Source organism: Lonchura striata, chromosome 7 (assembly GCF_050655825.1).
Source record: "Lonchura striata isolate lonStrDom1 chromosome 7, ASM5065582v1, whole genome shotgun sequence".
Taxonomy (NCBI): Eukaryota; Metazoa; Chordata; class Aves; order Passeriformes; family Estrildidae; genus Lonchura; species Lonchura striata.
This window is the reverse complement of record NC_140709.1, coordinates 10,115,134-10,132,591: the sequence shown is the minus strand read 5'-3', so window position 1 is coordinate 10,132,591 and position 17,458 is coordinate 10,115,134. Positions and strand designations below refer to the sequence as shown.

Genomic DNA, 17,458 nt, shown 5'->3' with positions numbered 1-17,458 from the left:
TGGAAGCTGCTTCTTCCTGACTAGCAGCTAATGCCATCTCCATAGTCTTGCCAAGGTAACACCTGTACCTCAGTGTTTCCTCCCAAAATCCTCTATCATATCACCACTATCCATGCTGTTGCTCCTTCTGTGACCCTAAAAGGCTCCAGCATGTGCAAATTATTCCAGCTGATCTTCAGCAGCAACTGAAATTGAGTATGGGAAGCTACTCCCTTTGTACTCTCCAGTTATTTCCTGATCTAGTTTCAGATTACCTTGAATACTTAAAAAACCCTCCAGAATTTTCCTAAGGCCACCAAATAGTCATAAATATGATGAGATTTGACTCAAATTTTTGCCAGTATGCATCTCAAAAGGTCTCTTGATTTCTCTGAAATGCACCAGATACCCAGTGCTACCATAGTCCAGGACGTGGCATGGCTTGCCAAAAGACACAGGTTTGGGCATTAAAAGGGTATTAGCTACATTTGAATAAGCAACTTATAATACAGGAATAAATGAGACAATGGAAATCCTGGAGATGTGTTTTAGCTTTGACTGATAATATTCAAAATTTGAACTGGATGAAAAACATTCATTACCCTATTTTCTGTCAAGATCGGTGATTGTGATTGCATACAAATACACTTTTCAGGAAAACTTTTCATTTTCACTGCATTTTGTTTCAGAGGGAAAAGCAAAAAGTAGGCTGGCAAAAGAGAGGGATTCCAATAGTGTCCTCATTTACCATTTCTGTTGAACAAAGTATTTTGAATTTTTAATCTGGAACTGAAAAGTTATTTCAAAAAGCCATTTTTCAAGAATCAGTGCATGCACACATTTTTTAGCACAAATCTGGTTTTTATGGTTAAAGCTGTCATTCATATTGCCCCTGCAATATGAAAATGGTCCAGGGAAGTTCCAGAAAAAAAAATCTGACATTAAAAAATCAGGCATTCTGTTTTTTTTTAATGCCCAAATGCCTTTGAATCTGTAAATACCTTTTAATATGCTTGAAAAAGGTTAGATGTGTGCAGAGGGCTTTGTATTTCCTAGCAAACTTCATAGTCTATTGAAAATTGAGACCATAGGTTCCTCTGAGCTGTTCCTGGGAAAGAAAAGAATCAGTCATATACTAATTTATTTTTCACTGCCACTGAATTAAATGCAGAATGGAATGTCACATTTCTCAATGTATAGACATACTTAGTAATCCTACAAAAAAGGACTCTCCCTTATTATACAGAATATGAATGACTCTGCCATCTGTGGTTTTCTTAAAATGCCACCTCCTCACAAAGATAGGCCCGCTCTTGCAAATGCCACCTGTCACCAAGCAGTGTGTGTCAGGAATTTTCAGTGCCCAAGTGTCACAATGGAATAAAGCTCTGGGATCTTTGTGTGCAGCCCCAGCAGTGCTGTACCTGTGCTCCTGCTGAGTGACACAGCAGGGCCACTAGGAAGCAGAGGCAAGTGCTGAATGTCTAAGTACAAGTCAAAAAGAGATGTTATGAGCTCTTTCTTCCTTTTTGACTGAAATAAGGAAAACACACAGCAGAAAAAGAATGAGCTAGGCTGTTCTCTGTTCAGCTGTCAGATATTTAAGTACCAGTGCAGTGAAGCAGACCTATTTCTTCATTCAGGTAAGCCAGGATGGAAAAGCCTTGCTGGATGTCCTACAGCGTCCCTTGAGTCCTGGGAATTCTGAATCCCTTACTGCTACTGCAAACTACTCCAAGGCTGTTCACCAGGTGTTGGATGTGGTACATGAAGTCCTGCATCACCAGCGGCGCCTAGAAAGCATCTGGCAACACAGAAAGGTCCGGCTACATCAAAGGCTGCAGCTCTGTGTTTTCCAGCAGGATGTTCAACAGGTAATATCCCCACTAAAGTGAGGAAAAATGACCTTTTATTTGCAGCCATAAAGGTTAGTGACTCATCCAGAGGCTGGGGCCATAACCAAGATTTCACACACAGCTCTAGAAATCTTCTAAAATCCCAATGCGTCTTTCAGTATCTCTTGGTTTCATGTTGGAAATCATCAATTAGTCCATTGAATGTTGATCAGTCCTTTCCCTGTAGGAATGTGACACTGTTTTCAGTGGTTAATTTGTCACAAGTGAGCAATTAGCTATAGGCCCTCTACTGTTCCTGACAAAGTGATGTTTAATCGAAAAAAAGAATTTCAACTGTAAAAAACAGTCGAACGGTGGTGTGTTCCACCTTTCAGTGTGGAAACAACATAAACTGCCATTTTAGTGGTGCTGTTTACATGGTCTTTGCACTATTACCACTCATGGAGTCCAAATACCCATGCTATGAATTTTCTGGCTCCAGTGAAGTGCACACCTCAATGCTCACAGCCCTCCTCACAGAAATAAAGTTTTTATAGCACAGGCTCATCTTGGAGAACCTCATCTCCAGGTGGATAACTTTTCTCTCCTAGGGGAATCCATATGAGTGCCAGCACAAGAATGTGAGTGACAGTAAGTATGAGATGCCATGTTTGTAGCTGCCAACTATGCAGGCACAATCAACAGATGTTCCAGGGCTCTGCTCATTCAGGGTGGTGTGGTTTGCTTAAGGGCCCCATTATAGCCCGAAGCAGATGTTGGGAGCAATATGGTACTTGCTTTAAATGAAGAGGCTGAATGCTCTAATCATGTTTATAGAGCATTTTAATGTCCCTGGGGTTCTTTATGCCACTGCCTTCCTCCAAGTGAAAAATGAGGCAGAGATGGAGTGACAAAGCTGTCACATGCAAAACAGACATGGACCTGCAAGGACAGGAGAGAGTCAACTGCTTTTCAATGTGCAAATCTGTGGTGCTATTAGTGCCGTAACTGGAGTGCACCAGCACAGACAGAGCTGTAGTTGTAGATGTCCTTTGCAAATATTTTTGACCACATCTTTGGCAGTATTCAAAAATTTGCCAGTATTTCTACCTACTCAGGTTTTCCTCTAAGACCACAAAAATAATCATGACATATATATAAGTGAAAATGGGCCTGAATGTAACAGATGCTTAATTTAAGCAACTTTTCTTTCATTGTGTGTCAGCAAACATACTGCATGGTAATGAAATTCAAAAGCTATATTTAAATAGAGCATATATTTAGTATTCAGTTAGAATACTTTCAGCAAATTATATGAAGTTGATAAAGTTTTATGGTTAAAATCTGAAAAATTGAGTGTTTTTTAAATTCTGATGGTTTTATACTTTTTCTAATTGAAGTATTTAACATCAATAAGAATCTTAGGTATTCTTCATTCTCTAGGGTGATTTGCACTTTTGTTCAGTCTTTCCAAACTGAAACTTTCTCTCATACATCTTTTGAATTCAGTAGAAGTGTTTATGAGGTTCATTCATGAAACCCATTCAGACTTTTGCTTCCCACACATGCAAGGCAATGAAGCTGTGTCACTGATTTTCAAAAGGAGCAGGTCTTTGTACGTACTGTGGCTTTTGGTGAGAGAAAAAGAAACAGGCAGTAAGAGTCTCTGGAGCACAATCACTTGAGAGAGCATTACTCTGTGTGAGTTCTGTTGGCAGCAGTCTTTCCAAATTTTTCTCTTAATGGGTAGTTATTATCTGGGAAGCAACAACTTGGTGACAGACATGCTTCCATCCTAGCACACACTGGAGGCATCTCTTTGTCCTACTTAGAAACTAGAGAGGAAGAGATGAATCATTCTGTTCACTAAACATCTGTACTATTCAAGATAAATGCTTTGTAACTCATAAATGAAATTATCACCTAAACAGAAATATGAAATGTAGATTCCATGAGGAGGAGGAAGATATCTGAGTATGTTGATGGTTTTTTTTTTTTCAAATGAATCACCTCCTGTATATCTGTCATGCAATTCCTATTATGTTTATTTTGTTAAATCCCATCAGTTGGTAGATGAAGCTGTCTACCTGTATATTGTCACTGATTATAGGCAACACTTATCTATAATAATTTCTTGCCTTGTCAGAATTTAATAACCTTCAACTGAGCTCCCCCTACCTCAGGTCTAAAATTAAAATACGTGGGACAAGAAATCCTGACAAGAGAGCCCCGAGTTTATTTCTCTGTCTTCTAAACACATAATGATACAGCATAATTTCTCTAAGGAAGATATTCCTCTCACACAGCTCAGAATTAGTTTCTCACAGGTGCACTTCCCTCTGTCAGGATATCCTGTGGCTCACTCTCTCCATCTGCTGCCCAGTGCAGTAAAAGTTCTGGTGAAAGATGACCTCTGTGGCAGAGCTTGCACTCCTTCACTTGTTAATCCATTCCTTTCTTGTCGTGTCATTTGTTGTGCATCCATCTTGTCTCACACGTGGATGCTAATAGGGACAGGTTTTGTTGAATTGCGTGTCTTAATAAAAACTACAAGATTATTTGGCATCCTCTCAGTCTGCTATTAACAACATTAATAGATTTTGGCAAAGACATCTCCAAGAATAGACTCATAGAGACCCTGAGAGACCAGTAATTCCTTATCTAACTACTCTGGCTAGTCTTGTCAGAGGGATTGAGTATTTGGGCATGGAATATCAAGAGATAATGGACAGGTCTTGCAGAACTGATTAGCTGGATTAAGGCTTTGTGTAGGCCAAGTGTGTGCCATTTGAACTGGATTTGAGAGTTAAACTGTGTTCAACAGGGCTCATTAATATAATTTCTAGTTATCTGCACCACTTGCAAGGCAAAACTACCTGCTGTATGAACTAATGGCACATCAGGGCTGTGTTCTCAGAGGGTCACACTGTCCAGGAAATACTTCTGATTGTAGCTGGGTTTCAGCATGAGCTGCACAAAATCCCTGCAGTTACAGCATAACTGAAATTCACATTGTGTTGTATAAAAAATCAGTGTGAACACTATGGATTACCAAGTTACAATATTAATGTAAGAAATGTTGTGCTATAAAATATCATTAGAAATAATCACTAGCTCTCTCTGTCAGACATTTTACAAGACTATTTGCTACTACATCTATGTATTAATACAATTATATCCATTTGCACATGTGAACCAAGATAAATAATGGTGTGCTGAGATTGCTGAGTTATGAATATATAGTGTTTTAAAGAAGGAAATAAAATAAATGGTGTGAAACTGCATTTGCAGCCTTCCCAGGAAATAGAGCACCATTCACACAAAAGCAACAGCAGTTAAGAAAATTTGCGAGCTGCCATGAGGTTCAACACAGGCAGGAACTGACAAGAAACCCTTTTAACACCAAAAGTACTTAGGATCATTATAAAAATGTTGGGTTGCTGAGTGTGTAAAATACTTCATTGCTTCAGTTGTTTTTTAGAAGTTCTCTGGTTTCAGATAGGGAAGACCTGCACTGTTTGATCCTTTTAGAACATAGCTGTGGGAGGACGTGCTGAAATTCTGTCCTGCAAGGGAGAAGAAAAATCCCTTTGACTTTCATGCCATTATTTTGTAGTGTCTGCAGATGCATTGGCCCATTTTTGTACCTTTTCCCTTTTATTCCTCTCTGCTCTGGGTCTTCCCCTTATGCAAACTATTTACCATCAAATTAATGCCACTTCCATTTCTGTTGAGATTTGAAACTGTTCACATATCTTCTCACATTTCCACTGCTTTACACTTAGGTCCTGATTTATCCTACCAGCATCTTCATGCATCTCTCCACTCTAACATGTTCCCTTTGCCCCATAAACATCAACACCATGAAACAAGGGGAGCAAAAAGCTTGTAGGATGAAATGTTATCAAATAGCTTTAGAAATAGCTGAAGTAAGTTTATAAGGTTGTTCTTCATCCCATTGCCTCCCCGACCCTTTTGTTTCACATGGGCAAGACTTTAACCTGAATTCTCCTCTCTGTAAACTCATTCAAGTGAAGCACACCTGTTGAAGGAGAAAGGAGACCTATTTGATGCATTATTGAAAGGGTCTGGGCAAGCCTTGAAATTGGTTCTTTAGCACACTTTCATGTCAGAATAGCCACACTGGTATTCCCATCCTGCAGCCTTCATTGCTTCTCATGGAAATTCTCAGTCTTTCCATCATTTCCATACCTATATACCAACACAGGCATGTGACAGCCTGTTTCTCCACAGACTCATGTTTCTCTGAAGATCACTGCTGGTGCTGTTTTCTTCTTGCTTCACTTTGGTTGGGATGTCTGCCTGTAAATGAAGAGTGGAAAAATAGGTGGATGTAGAGGTATTGTGTGTGGTGGTAGTTTCTTGGCTGTGAACAGTGTTGAGTTAGCTGTGGTGGCTCTGCATAGCAAAATGGAGCAGGCCCCTTGTGGGCAGATGAAGACCAGTGGTGAACAGCAAGATGGCACTGACAGATTTTTGCTGGTGAGAGGGTAGGCAGTGCTAAGAAAGCTAGAACTGTTGCCTTTCCAGCTGCAGTGATGGCTCAAATCCTCTTGGTTACTGAGAAAGTCAAATCTAGACTAGTGTCAGGTTCATCTGATTTCTCTAAATTTGGGATTTGCCTTCTGTTGGCTTCATGCCCAGATACATTAATGGACATAGTTTTGGTTCCCTTATGTGGTTATCTGCCTTCTGGTGATGGATAAAAAGGCCATGTGGCCATTCTGATATCGTTACATTTACCAGCTGCCATTGTTGTGGGAGACTGCAGAGTATTGAAGAGAAAAGGCTGTCTCTCTTCAGAACCAAGCACTTTAACTTGTAATGTGTCTGGCTTTTACTGGCAGAGAAAACAGATCAGGGCATGATCCTGACATTATTCATATGGAAAAATGTCCTGCCAACATCTGTCTGTCTCCATACACTATCTGAGAATGCTGAGCACTCCATGTGATCTATGTCATCCATTTGCAGAAGAATGCTTGGATATTTGAGGCAGTTTATGTTTCATTTAGCTCTCACACGAGATTTTAGAGGGTTAGGTCTGTGTATTACTCCCCCATTTGCCAGTGTACACTTGGTTGTTTTGATCCCTTCAAGGCAGTGAAGAGTTCTCCAACATTCTGTAGTTTTCCAGCATGTTGTAGTTTGTTTCAGAGACAAAGGAAATGAGACTATATATCTGCTTTTATGCTTTGTTTATAATAATACCTTCACTGGGTCTTGTAAAACAAGAGATTTATTCATAAACAATTGCTAAGAAAGAGAAAAGGACATTATAATTAAGTCAAGATTATATTTACTACCAGATGACTTCAGCCACATCAGCCTGCAAGAATACATCACATGCTCTGTGTGCCATCTGAACAGATTTAGCCTGTAAATAGCTCCCACTGTCAGTCATTAATTAAAACATTGCAATTCAAAGCCTCCTAGAGAATTTTCACAACTCCCTTGGTAAATTTATGTGGTCATGAGATGCATTTAATGTTTATCACTTTCACGTTTACATTTTCAGAGTATTTCTGTTGCACTTCCTCTGAGCTTAGAAGGTGTGTGTGACCTTACTGGACATAAGTGATAGTGAGTAGAGGTTCTAATTAGGGTTTTATTGCCCCCCAAAATAATGGAAAAGGAATAAATATTGGTAAAACTTCTTAGCAACCTTCTCCCAGTGGGATACAAGAGAGAAAACAACATTTTGTTATCCATGACTAAGAGATAAATAATCTTTGTTCTCACTAACCCTGCCCTTCCAGCAGTTGGTGATGCCCTTGGTTTATTATCTGGTATGAATATCTCACCAGATAGTTCTTATAGAACACCATACAGCTTTTACCTACACAACTGTAAAGGACCAACTCATGTGCACGTGTCTCCAAATTCACATAAATCTCTAACATCTCTGATGCAGAATTTCTCTGTTTTATTATTTATGCAGTAAAGGATGTACAATTGTAGTAAAAGGGTTTTCTGTTTGCTTCCATCCACATCACAGACTGTGCAATTAAACATTTTGTCAACTGATTTTTCATGGCAATTCTCATTCCATTCCTGTTGTTCCTGCCAAATGAGTGGAAACATTTTCAGGCAATGTGAATGTGAGCCCAGGCATTGAAGAGATCTGTAGTTCCACTCATCTTCCAAAGAGGATTTACCAATGCTGGAAGTAAAGTGGTGGCTTATTTGTGCTGATTAGTATCCTGCAAATATAGTGAAAATGGCCACTTAAATAACAAGCATCGCTGAGTGATTTAGTTGCTTATTTTGAATTATTAAAAAAGGATTGTCATTCTTTAATTTGAACCCACAGTGGCAAGGGATTATGCAAGAGTTTCAGATGATTTCTACTGACTGTGGATGTCTCTCTAAGCTCTAGTGGTGACAGGGTATAGAGTAAGAGCACCCTGCACAGCTACACAGCCCCTGGAATTTCTTGACCAGATTGAGGTGGATTTGCTGCACAAGGAACCACACTCTGAAGGAGAATATTGCAGACATATTTCTTCAGTTTCTGGTGATTTCATAGGGATGTTTCTCTAGTTCCTGCAGCTTGCAAAAACATTGAGCATTTACTGGCAGTGTGCTCAGGGTTGTGCAACACAAACAGGACAGGGTTCTTGAAAAAAGAATACAACTTAAAGAAGAAATGTGCATTTTTCCTCTTTATCAGTAACTGTCTTAGAAATCCTCTCTTTGAAGGGCCACAGCAGAGTTTCCTGAGGGAGGGTGCAATCATGTGGCATTTGGGCAATCATTTGCTATTTGGGCATGTTCAGACAGTGGCTGTTGGTATAGAGGCAGGCTTTGTGTTTCTGTCCAGGCAGAACCTGGGACATTTGCACCCTGTAACCACTCATCACTGTATGGTATAAGAACACTTCAGATTTCTGCAGCTGTCAGTCTAAAAAGTAAATTGCTTTACTTACTTCAGTCTCACATAAGAGAAAGGGAGCTCTGTTCTTAATGTCTGACAATACTCTTAAATTTAGACCAGTATTATATTTTATTATTTTTTTGCCAAAATTCTTCACAAAGAACTGTAGGTTTAAATTTTTGTTTAAAGATATTTATTCTGGAAATACCTTAGAGGTTGCTGATTAACAATACACTATCCTCTTCATAATGTGATTTAAAATGAAATTATCTGGAAACAGGCATTGTCTCATTCTTCCTTTGCACAGTTATTAAGACAAGCAGACCATTGTTCTTTGTACTCCTAAAGAGTCACTGATGAAAATATAATAATGATCACTTTTTTAATTTATACACAGAGCGGTAGTGCAAGGGATATCCAACTCTGGGGGCCAGATTCAGTTACCAACTGAAGTTTACTTAGCACTGATGTATGAGCAGTGCAAGACCACTTTGATGAGCTTCACAGCTGTCCTGGGAGATAAGATCTGAAGAAATCTGAACAAGACAGCTTGATCTCTGAACCTGTTGAAGTAAGAAGAGGAACAGAAAAAAAAAATTGTTGTCTGTCAAAAAGTGTTTTTCCTGTTTAGAGCACTGTCTCTCCTTCAAGACCTAGTTCCTCTCAGATGGTCTGTCCTGCTACTTCTTGAATGGCAAGTGTTTGGGCTCTTAGGTTAAGAAGCTCCTGTAGAAACCCTCTGAAATCATACTGGATCTGTCTTTCAGTGGATGAAGAGGAAATTAGTAATAGCATGTGGAAATGGAGAAGCTGATATAAAGATGCAGTTCCTTCTCTGTAGGCAGGTGTAATGATCCATGCTCTGTATTTATCCTGCCTGTCTTTAGAAGCATAACTGAATCATCCAAGTCAGGAGCCTAATGCAGAGTTTCCTTTTATAGTCAATGGAGAGACACTGGCATCACCTGAGAATGACTCTTATTGTACCCTGGATACTTCCCTTTCTGATTCCAGACTGTCAGGGAAATAATGATAATATGGAGTCTTCAGACAAGACCTTCATTTTACTACCTAATGTTGGGTGGGACTTATTAGGATGCAGGAGCCCAAATTCCTGATCCCAGATTTGCTTTGCAGCATTCTGCAGGGAAGGCAGTCCTCAGCAAACTGCTAAAATTTGATGTTACACTTAAACAGAATTTGTAGTCATTATGTATCCTGTCCTCATTATCTATTTCTGTCCCAGGATTGTTTGCATGTCAGGATTCCTGAAAATATCATGTGTAGTTTATTGTTTCTGAAAGGCATTGCTGGCTCTTAGTGTCATGGCAAAGGAGGAGAGGGAATTAGGCTTGTCTGTTATTGATTAGCCCTACAAAACTAGAAGGGTTGCAGTTGTGAAAAAGAGAAATAAAATAGAGTTTTCTCTAGCTATATGTATATTTTTTGAAAGTAATTGCTAGAATGAGTAATTGTCATAAGGACATGGAGAAAAAATAAGGTCTTTGAGTAGATGTAGACTGGAATGCCAGAAAACTTTCTGCTCTGTAACTTTAAGAAGTAACAATAATAGTAGTGTTTCTTGCTTATTAAGGTTTATTTAATTTCAGGATTATGGGTTTTCTAAAAGGTTGATGTTGAGCAACCTGCCAAAGGTCACTTCAAGCTTCACGACTAGAACTTTTCATGTCAGGATGTCTGATCCCTGCTCTAAACCAACAGTCATTGCTACTCCAGTTTTACCCCTTATGGAAAGATCTTACAGGATTTATTGGGACTTTCTAAAATTGAAATAAAGATATGTTATGCTAAGAAATAAATATGCTATTTTAGGCACTGGTTTAGGAGTCCAAAATAGTCATTCTATTGTACTCCATTTGTTTCCCTTGATCTTTCCTTTCAATTATCTCCTCATATGGCTTCCCAGCTTTTTCATGGTCCTGCCTGTCAGAGTGATCAATCCTCTTTCATATTCCTTTTGACTGATGGCCAACAAAAGGTATTTTCATTGATGTGAGAAAAAAACCTTGCCAGACAAAAAAGAGCATAATGAAAGCTGGTTGCTAATGTATAACTCTAACACTTTTCCCTGTGTTTTCCTCCATGAAGCAGCTGCTCAGCCAGCTGGTTACTTTCCCCCTCTGTAATGAATTACACTCGTGGTTTGAGATTATTATGTCTTGCTGGGTAGCAAAAGCCAACTTAGGCTGAGCTGCTCTGGCACCATGACCTGGCTCTGCCCACTGCTCCTCTCCATTCCAGCCATCCCTGTTCTGCTCATCCCCACAGCTCTGCCTTGCTCCATGCCACAAACCACCTTCCCTGGCTGTACTGGGGCTCTGGTAGCATCTCCTGGGGGCTGTGCCTGCTCCTGCTAGCTGCCTTCCCAAACCAACTTGACTGAAGATTTTTTGTATTTCTTTCCATGGTAGAGAGGTTGTGCATTATTTTTAACTAAATGCAGAGTTTTAGCTCACAGGAGACTTTTAGGCAACTTCTTTTGTTTCATATTCCTCACAGGGAAGTCTTAGACAAAGCTTCTTGCTTGTTTTTAGAAGCTGTAACCTGGATTGTAGTTCTGGAAGCTATTGCCTAGGCTGGGGTAACCCTGCAGGCACATTTAGACAGAGCTGCTTGGCTCCAACTCCTGTGTACTTTTACAGCTATAAACTTCTTTTATGTTACACTGTGGTTCCCTTTAACAAAAAATGTCTTTCAAATGTGAAAATATGCAAACCAAACATATTTCAGGTCTATCCATTGGTCTTTCACCTTTCCACTCCCTTTGTTTTGAAAGCTCTTGACTTGTATTTTTTTTTTTCCTGCCTTTTAGATTTTTTTAGATGGAATGTGTATTGAGGGATGGAGAAAATTGCTTTCATTTTTGGCTTCAACAACATATAAAACATTCTGACCTTCAGATGGTTCCCTTCCCAAATAAGGAGGAAAAGTTGTGGGGGGAAGGGAAACCACAAAATGAAACTTTTTTATTACTATTATTATTATTATTATTTTCCCTGTTCCTCCAACAAAAACTAACTTTAAACAATCAAACTTTATTTTGGGTATCGTTCCTGCTTGTTTACCTCCTCAGATTTTCAAAGTTCACAAGGTGTTACAAAACAACAAAAGAAGGAGGTTCAGGATGAGGGAATGCTGTAGCCCTGGAGCCATCAAACTTGAATAAAAATAGAAAAGTTTTTCACAGAAAATTTCAGTTTGAGGAAAATTGAGCTTTTCTATAAAAAGGTGTTCAAGGAAAGTCCCCAAACACTTTTGCTCTTCATTCTTCTCATGAGTGTCACTCCTGGAGTCATTTAGGTGTCTCCTCTTTTCTCTGAACAGCTCAAGGTTGCTTCTTGCTGAAAAGGGTTTTCATAAGTCTGATCCTTCTTACTGATATATTCTAGTTTATTTTGCATTACCTGTCTGCCATGGGAGCCTGGGCATTGACAAACAGCTCCTCACTGCCACTATCCATGGCCTTCTCTGCTGCATCTGTAAGGTCACTGGCCTTTCAGCCTTTGAAACCCTCACAGGATCCTTCTCTGCTGTGACATGTGGAAGAATCAGCAGGAGATTGCACAAGGATTTAAGCATTCCAGGCTTTTTGTTCCAGCCCTGCTGTGTCTGGCACAGGCAGTACCCAGCTCAGCACGGTCTGTGTGCTACAGGCAGAGCTTCTCACACACCACAGCAGCTTGGCCCTTTCCCCAGTTACCTGCAGTCCTGAGCTGTGACCTCTCTGCCCTGGACATGTTTGTTGAGCACAGCTGGTTTGCCTGAGCAGTGACTGAGACAGGAAGCCCCAGCAGAAGAGATGCTGCAGTGGCCTCACAGCAGGAGAAAAGCTGTGGTGCAGGTTTGAAGCGCTGGGCAGGAGCCAGTGCCAGGGCAGCCCTGCCAGGAGGTCAGACACAGCCTTGTACTGCACTCCTTTCTCCCTGCACACATCCTGGCACACACAAAGTTGGAGATTAAATGTTGTGAGGCACCTGGATATTTATTTAAAAGACAAGAGATCATAGAAAAGTCCTTGATGAGGAGCAGCCACTTACAACATTGAAGGACTTCTTTCATCCCTGTCCTCCTACTTCTCCATTTGTACTCTCCTGCTTCTTCCCCATGTGGTTTGTGCTCTCATATTTTACCTCTAGTTTCTAATCAGGTCAGAGCCCCATGGAGCAAGGTTGTGTTTTCCAGGATGCTCAGCCCCAGAGTGCTGTGTTCCTGCAGAGGTGCACTTGCCATCCTGGTGAATTTTTCTGTTGCTGCCACAAGACTGTGCCAAGACCCTTTTGACCCAGCTGGGATTTGTTCTCTTACCAAACGTGTCTCTGCTGTGTGCTGTGATTATAATCCTTGTTAAACATGGATGATTAAATAATCTGTTCCCCATAGTAACCCAAAGCAGGGCTTTATTCAATATCCTTTATTCAATATTTAATATCAATCAGCAGTTTCCCCTCTGGTGCAGCAGGTAGCTCAAACACCGTGGGGAGTGCCTGAGTGCTTGTCTAGGGCCTAGAGCACAGCACTTGCATTAAAGATACTCTGTTGCAAAGCTCATCTTTGCTTTCTCAGTCTTTTCTAGTTGTTACTTACCTTTAAATGTCTTGTTTAAACTAGTAACAGGTTTCACTGGGTTGATACTATCAAAATGTTCATTCTGTAATAGTAGTAATGATACTGTTATCCTAGTCTGACATTTATCTGACAGAGAATTTCTTTTTTGTTTTACAAACTCAGGCTCTGAAAGGGACCATAAAGCAAATGGATGTTGGAACTGTGAAGAACAGTTGTGATTTTTTCTGAATCTTTATCCACTCTCTTTTAGTTTTGCTTTGTTTCTCCTCTTGAAACCCATGACACACTTGTCATTGGGCAGAGTTCAAATCAATTGCTCTATTTACACATTTGAGAATAATGTACTTTTCTAATGAGTTTGTGTAGCTACCTTCTCTTTTCCATCCTGCATAACTGCTATACATTTCAAGGGGTCCTTCTACATTTTGGACACTGCCACCAAGAAAAAAAAAAAAATGAAGCAAACAAATGCAAGGAAAATACTTCACAAGCCATGAAAGGCCACACTTTGAAAAAAAAACAAATTTCTCTATAGGGTCAGAAAGATTTTCCACAAAATCATGAAAATTAGCACTGTGCTGAGGTGTTCAGAAACATGAAAATTAGTTCTGATGATATCTGTCATTAGCAGCAACAACTTGGAGGTCAAGATCTTAGAAATCTAAATCAGCTGAGTCCTGTGCATGTCTCCACTTACTATCAGGTCTGCAAATGCTGTTTTTCCATTGGGGTGGTGCCAGAAAAGCAAAACAGAGAGTTACTAGAGGTAGGAGGAAACACAAGATGCTAAATAATTATTTGAGGAATTAATAAAACTTAAAGTGCACATGGTCACAGCAGAGTCTGAGCATTGTTAAAGTAAAAGGTGTTTCTAATAATTAGGATATTGTTTTATCTGTTGGTTCTAAAGAGCTGTAGAAATCCCCTATGTACATGAGGAAGAAACTGGGCCAGACATTGAGCATGCTCAGGTGTTTCCCTTCCTGGGAACTTTGAACCATAAGCTAAAGTGGTAAATGAAGAGGAAAATGAAATGGAGATTTGCTTGAGCAAAAAATCCAGGGCTTTTCAGGTTGCCTTTGCTTCCATGCTTACTCTGCCTGGACAATGTTCTTCCCATCCTCTTGAGCTGTGAGAGACCTGTGACATTCTTTCAGGAAACTCTGATTATGTCCAAGCAAACAGCCCAGATGAAGGGAGCCAGACCTAAACTAGAGCTGGCTACAGCCATGTCTGACCCAGCAGCTTCTTCTGGAAAAATGATGTGAAAGGACAAGTATGGGACAAGAAAGGGAGACCTAGGAAAAATGTCTTGGTCTCAGAAGGAGCAAAATCACTGTTCTAACTAGAGCTATGAACAGCAACAACCAAAAGTGTCTATATGCCCTATGTAAGAAAATATTTCTGAATTTTCTGAATATTACCATTGGCCATAGTCTGACAGACTTGATTAATTGTATTGCTAATTCATTACCCTGCAACTAAGTGCCAGGTATGATTCCTGAGAGCAGCAGAGAAGACTCACAAATAGCAACCCAGCAGCATAACTGCAAAAGAAATAATCTATCTGTCAGCCTGGAGAAGCTTCATGCAGAGCACAGCAGCATCTTTCTATGCTGATGCAGAGCACATTTTCTGTGTCTTGTACAGAAGGAACATGCACAAATGTGGTTATTTATAGCTTCTCCACCTACACTCAGCTTTGAAATTTTGTCTAAAAGAAGTTCAGCATTTAAAGACTACAACAAGGCTTTTAACTTGAAGATATGTTTTTCCTTTTCTTGAGTTCCCTAAAAAACAATAATCTGGGAACATTAGTAACAATCCAGGCATTAAGGAAGAAACATTAGTTCTTCATTTGTCTGTCTATTGTTCTCTTGGAATGTTTTTAGAGAGGCAGTTGCCAAATTTTATGAAGTAAAATATTTAATCAAGAAAATGAAAGATAAGTGGGTACATTTGATGAATGTGAACTTAACAAGAGGAAAGCAATATTAAGTTGAAAGAAGTTCCTTCTCAGGGTAAGAGAGGCATGTGGTGTATATTCCCACTCCCTTTTGGGGAGCTCACATCCCAGATGATGGCATTTAGTGAAGGAGCAGGCTGGGGCTGCGTGCCCTCAGGCATTGACCGGAGGAAAGAGATGAGTCTTGCTTCAAAATGCCCAGCCTACACCCAGCCAGCTCTGCCAGAACCCAAAACTGAACGTGCTGTTTCCAAGAGAAACATAACTAAATCCTACATTTTGCTAATTACTAGAGCTGGGACCAATTCCTTTCTTTACAAGAAGGTGGATGGGACCAGAACATATTGTATTCTCACTCTTCTTCAAACTCCTATCAGTTTCAAACCATCATGATAGATGTGAAGAGCTGTACAAGTACATAGGAGCCATCTGCAAAAAGCAGGCACAAGGTTATTTTTGCCATATAAGCCTGTGGAAAGGTGGGAGTTCAGGTGGAGCAGCTCTGTGGGAGCAGTGTGTCCCGCACCGTCGCATGAGGGGAGCAGCCGTGCTGCCCATGGGGTGTGGCATATCTAGGATAATATGGGATATTCAAATGAGTAATTGTGACTATTGCCCAGGCCTGTAGGTCTACAATAATGTGAAAGTTCTTGGAGATGGGTGGGGAATGGCAGAGAAATGCTGCAGCAAGTCACCATGAACTTCATGAACTTCTGAGCCTCTGCTAGAGAAGTTGTGAACAGTCTCGTTGATGGCAGTCCATTGCTATGGGAGATATTTAGGATGCCTTCATTTTGTCATCCTGTTAAGTCTGTAGCCCTTTCATAACCAGTTTGCATATTTTTGCAACAGAAACTTCTAAGAAGGGGGTTGCTGGGGGAGTTGTTATTCTGTAGTGTTTTCCACTGCAGAAGCTGTTGATGAGCAAGGATCCTGCTGCAGGGACTGTCTTCTCTGGCTAAACTCCTACAGACCTGTTTCCAGATGGGCTTGTAGGATATCTGTGGGTGCTGGAAGCAGTGAGAAGTGTGAATATGGCTATATGCATGTATTTTTGCATATCTCAGACTTCCTGACACTCCTCTGGACTCGCATGTCTCAGTAGTTATATGGTTTACTCAGGTGTGTCCAGCAGTGTCAGCTGTGCTTTGTGAGGCTGCCCCCACTGCAAAGAGCAGAACATGGATGTTCTGTTTTGACAACCTATTGGGGCTTTAAACTACAAAGACTAGATTTTTGTTGTTCAAATGAAAAATTGTGCAGAGGTGAAACTTTCACATAATGTCCAGGAAGCTCATAAAAACACCTACAATCTGCCTTTATAGGGACTTCTTTTTGTGGTTGAATTTAGACAAGGGAATAAAGGAAATTTTTTTAAAAAAAAATGTTTTAATTGGCTCTGCATTTAATTCCCCTCGTTAATTTAGTTGCAATATGCAGCAAAATACTGATAGGTCTGTAAGGTTGTTTTTCCCTCTAAGGGTAAATGGGACTGTATGTTTTTCCTTTTGAAAAGACCTCTTTAATTATGTCGTGGCGTTTGGAATAGCTACAATTAGAGAGCAAAAGCAGGGAGTGATTAAAAACTCCTACTTAATAGGAGCTGTATTAGTTCTCTGGCTTTTGAAGGAGACCCAGACACATGCAACATGGAGAAGTTGTGCTGAAAAGGAAAGGCAAAATGGTGGTCAAACATTTTTTAACTGATTTAGGGAACATTGTCTGTTACAGTGTTTTAAGAGAGGTCTTTCTTGAGAAAGGATTGAAGAAGTATTGAAGAAGTATCAAAGTTTATCCTTCTTGTCCAGTCTTCAGACTCAGGTAATGAGTGTAGCTCTGTTCACTCAATTCCACCTTAAAACAAACAGACATACCCAAAAAACTCCTCTGAAACCTCAGATTACTTGTCTGGTGATACTGGGCTACACCGTGTCTTAAGACAGTTAGAAATAAGTGACTCATTACATAGAGTCTGAGCTGAATTAAATACAGAAGAACTTGATAGGCTGGGTATATTATTTTCTGAAGATGAATTAGTCATTGCTTCATGGGCAGATCAAGCTATGGTATTTCAGGATTTGTAGGTATACATTCAGCAATTAGGCATTTGTACCTGAATGGTTTTGGAGCAGCTTGCACCTGATTTTAAAGCCTTGCCTTTCAATGCCTGTTCCCTTTTGTGCAGCTGCCACC

General features: G+C 40.1%; 1 protein-coding gene across 14 annotated transcripts in view; it reads left to right on the top strand.

The window, feature by feature from the left end:
• The window catches only part of KALRN (kalirin RhoGEF kinase), a 477,147-nt gene that overhangs the window by 238,774 nt on the left and 220,915 nt on the right, over positions 1 to 17,458 (top strand). For all 14 annotated transcript variants that reach the window (XR_014956495.1, XM_085584162.1, XM_085584156.1 and 11 more), the window contains one exon: positions 1,623 to 1,853. Coding sequence is in view for 13 of the 14 variants with exons in the window: in XM_085584162.1 (XP_085440288.1) it covers positions 1,623 to 1,853 (231 nt within the window). In the remaining variant the exon portion in view is untranslated. The remainder of the gene's footprint in view (positions 1 to 1,622; positions 1,854 to 17,458) is intronic.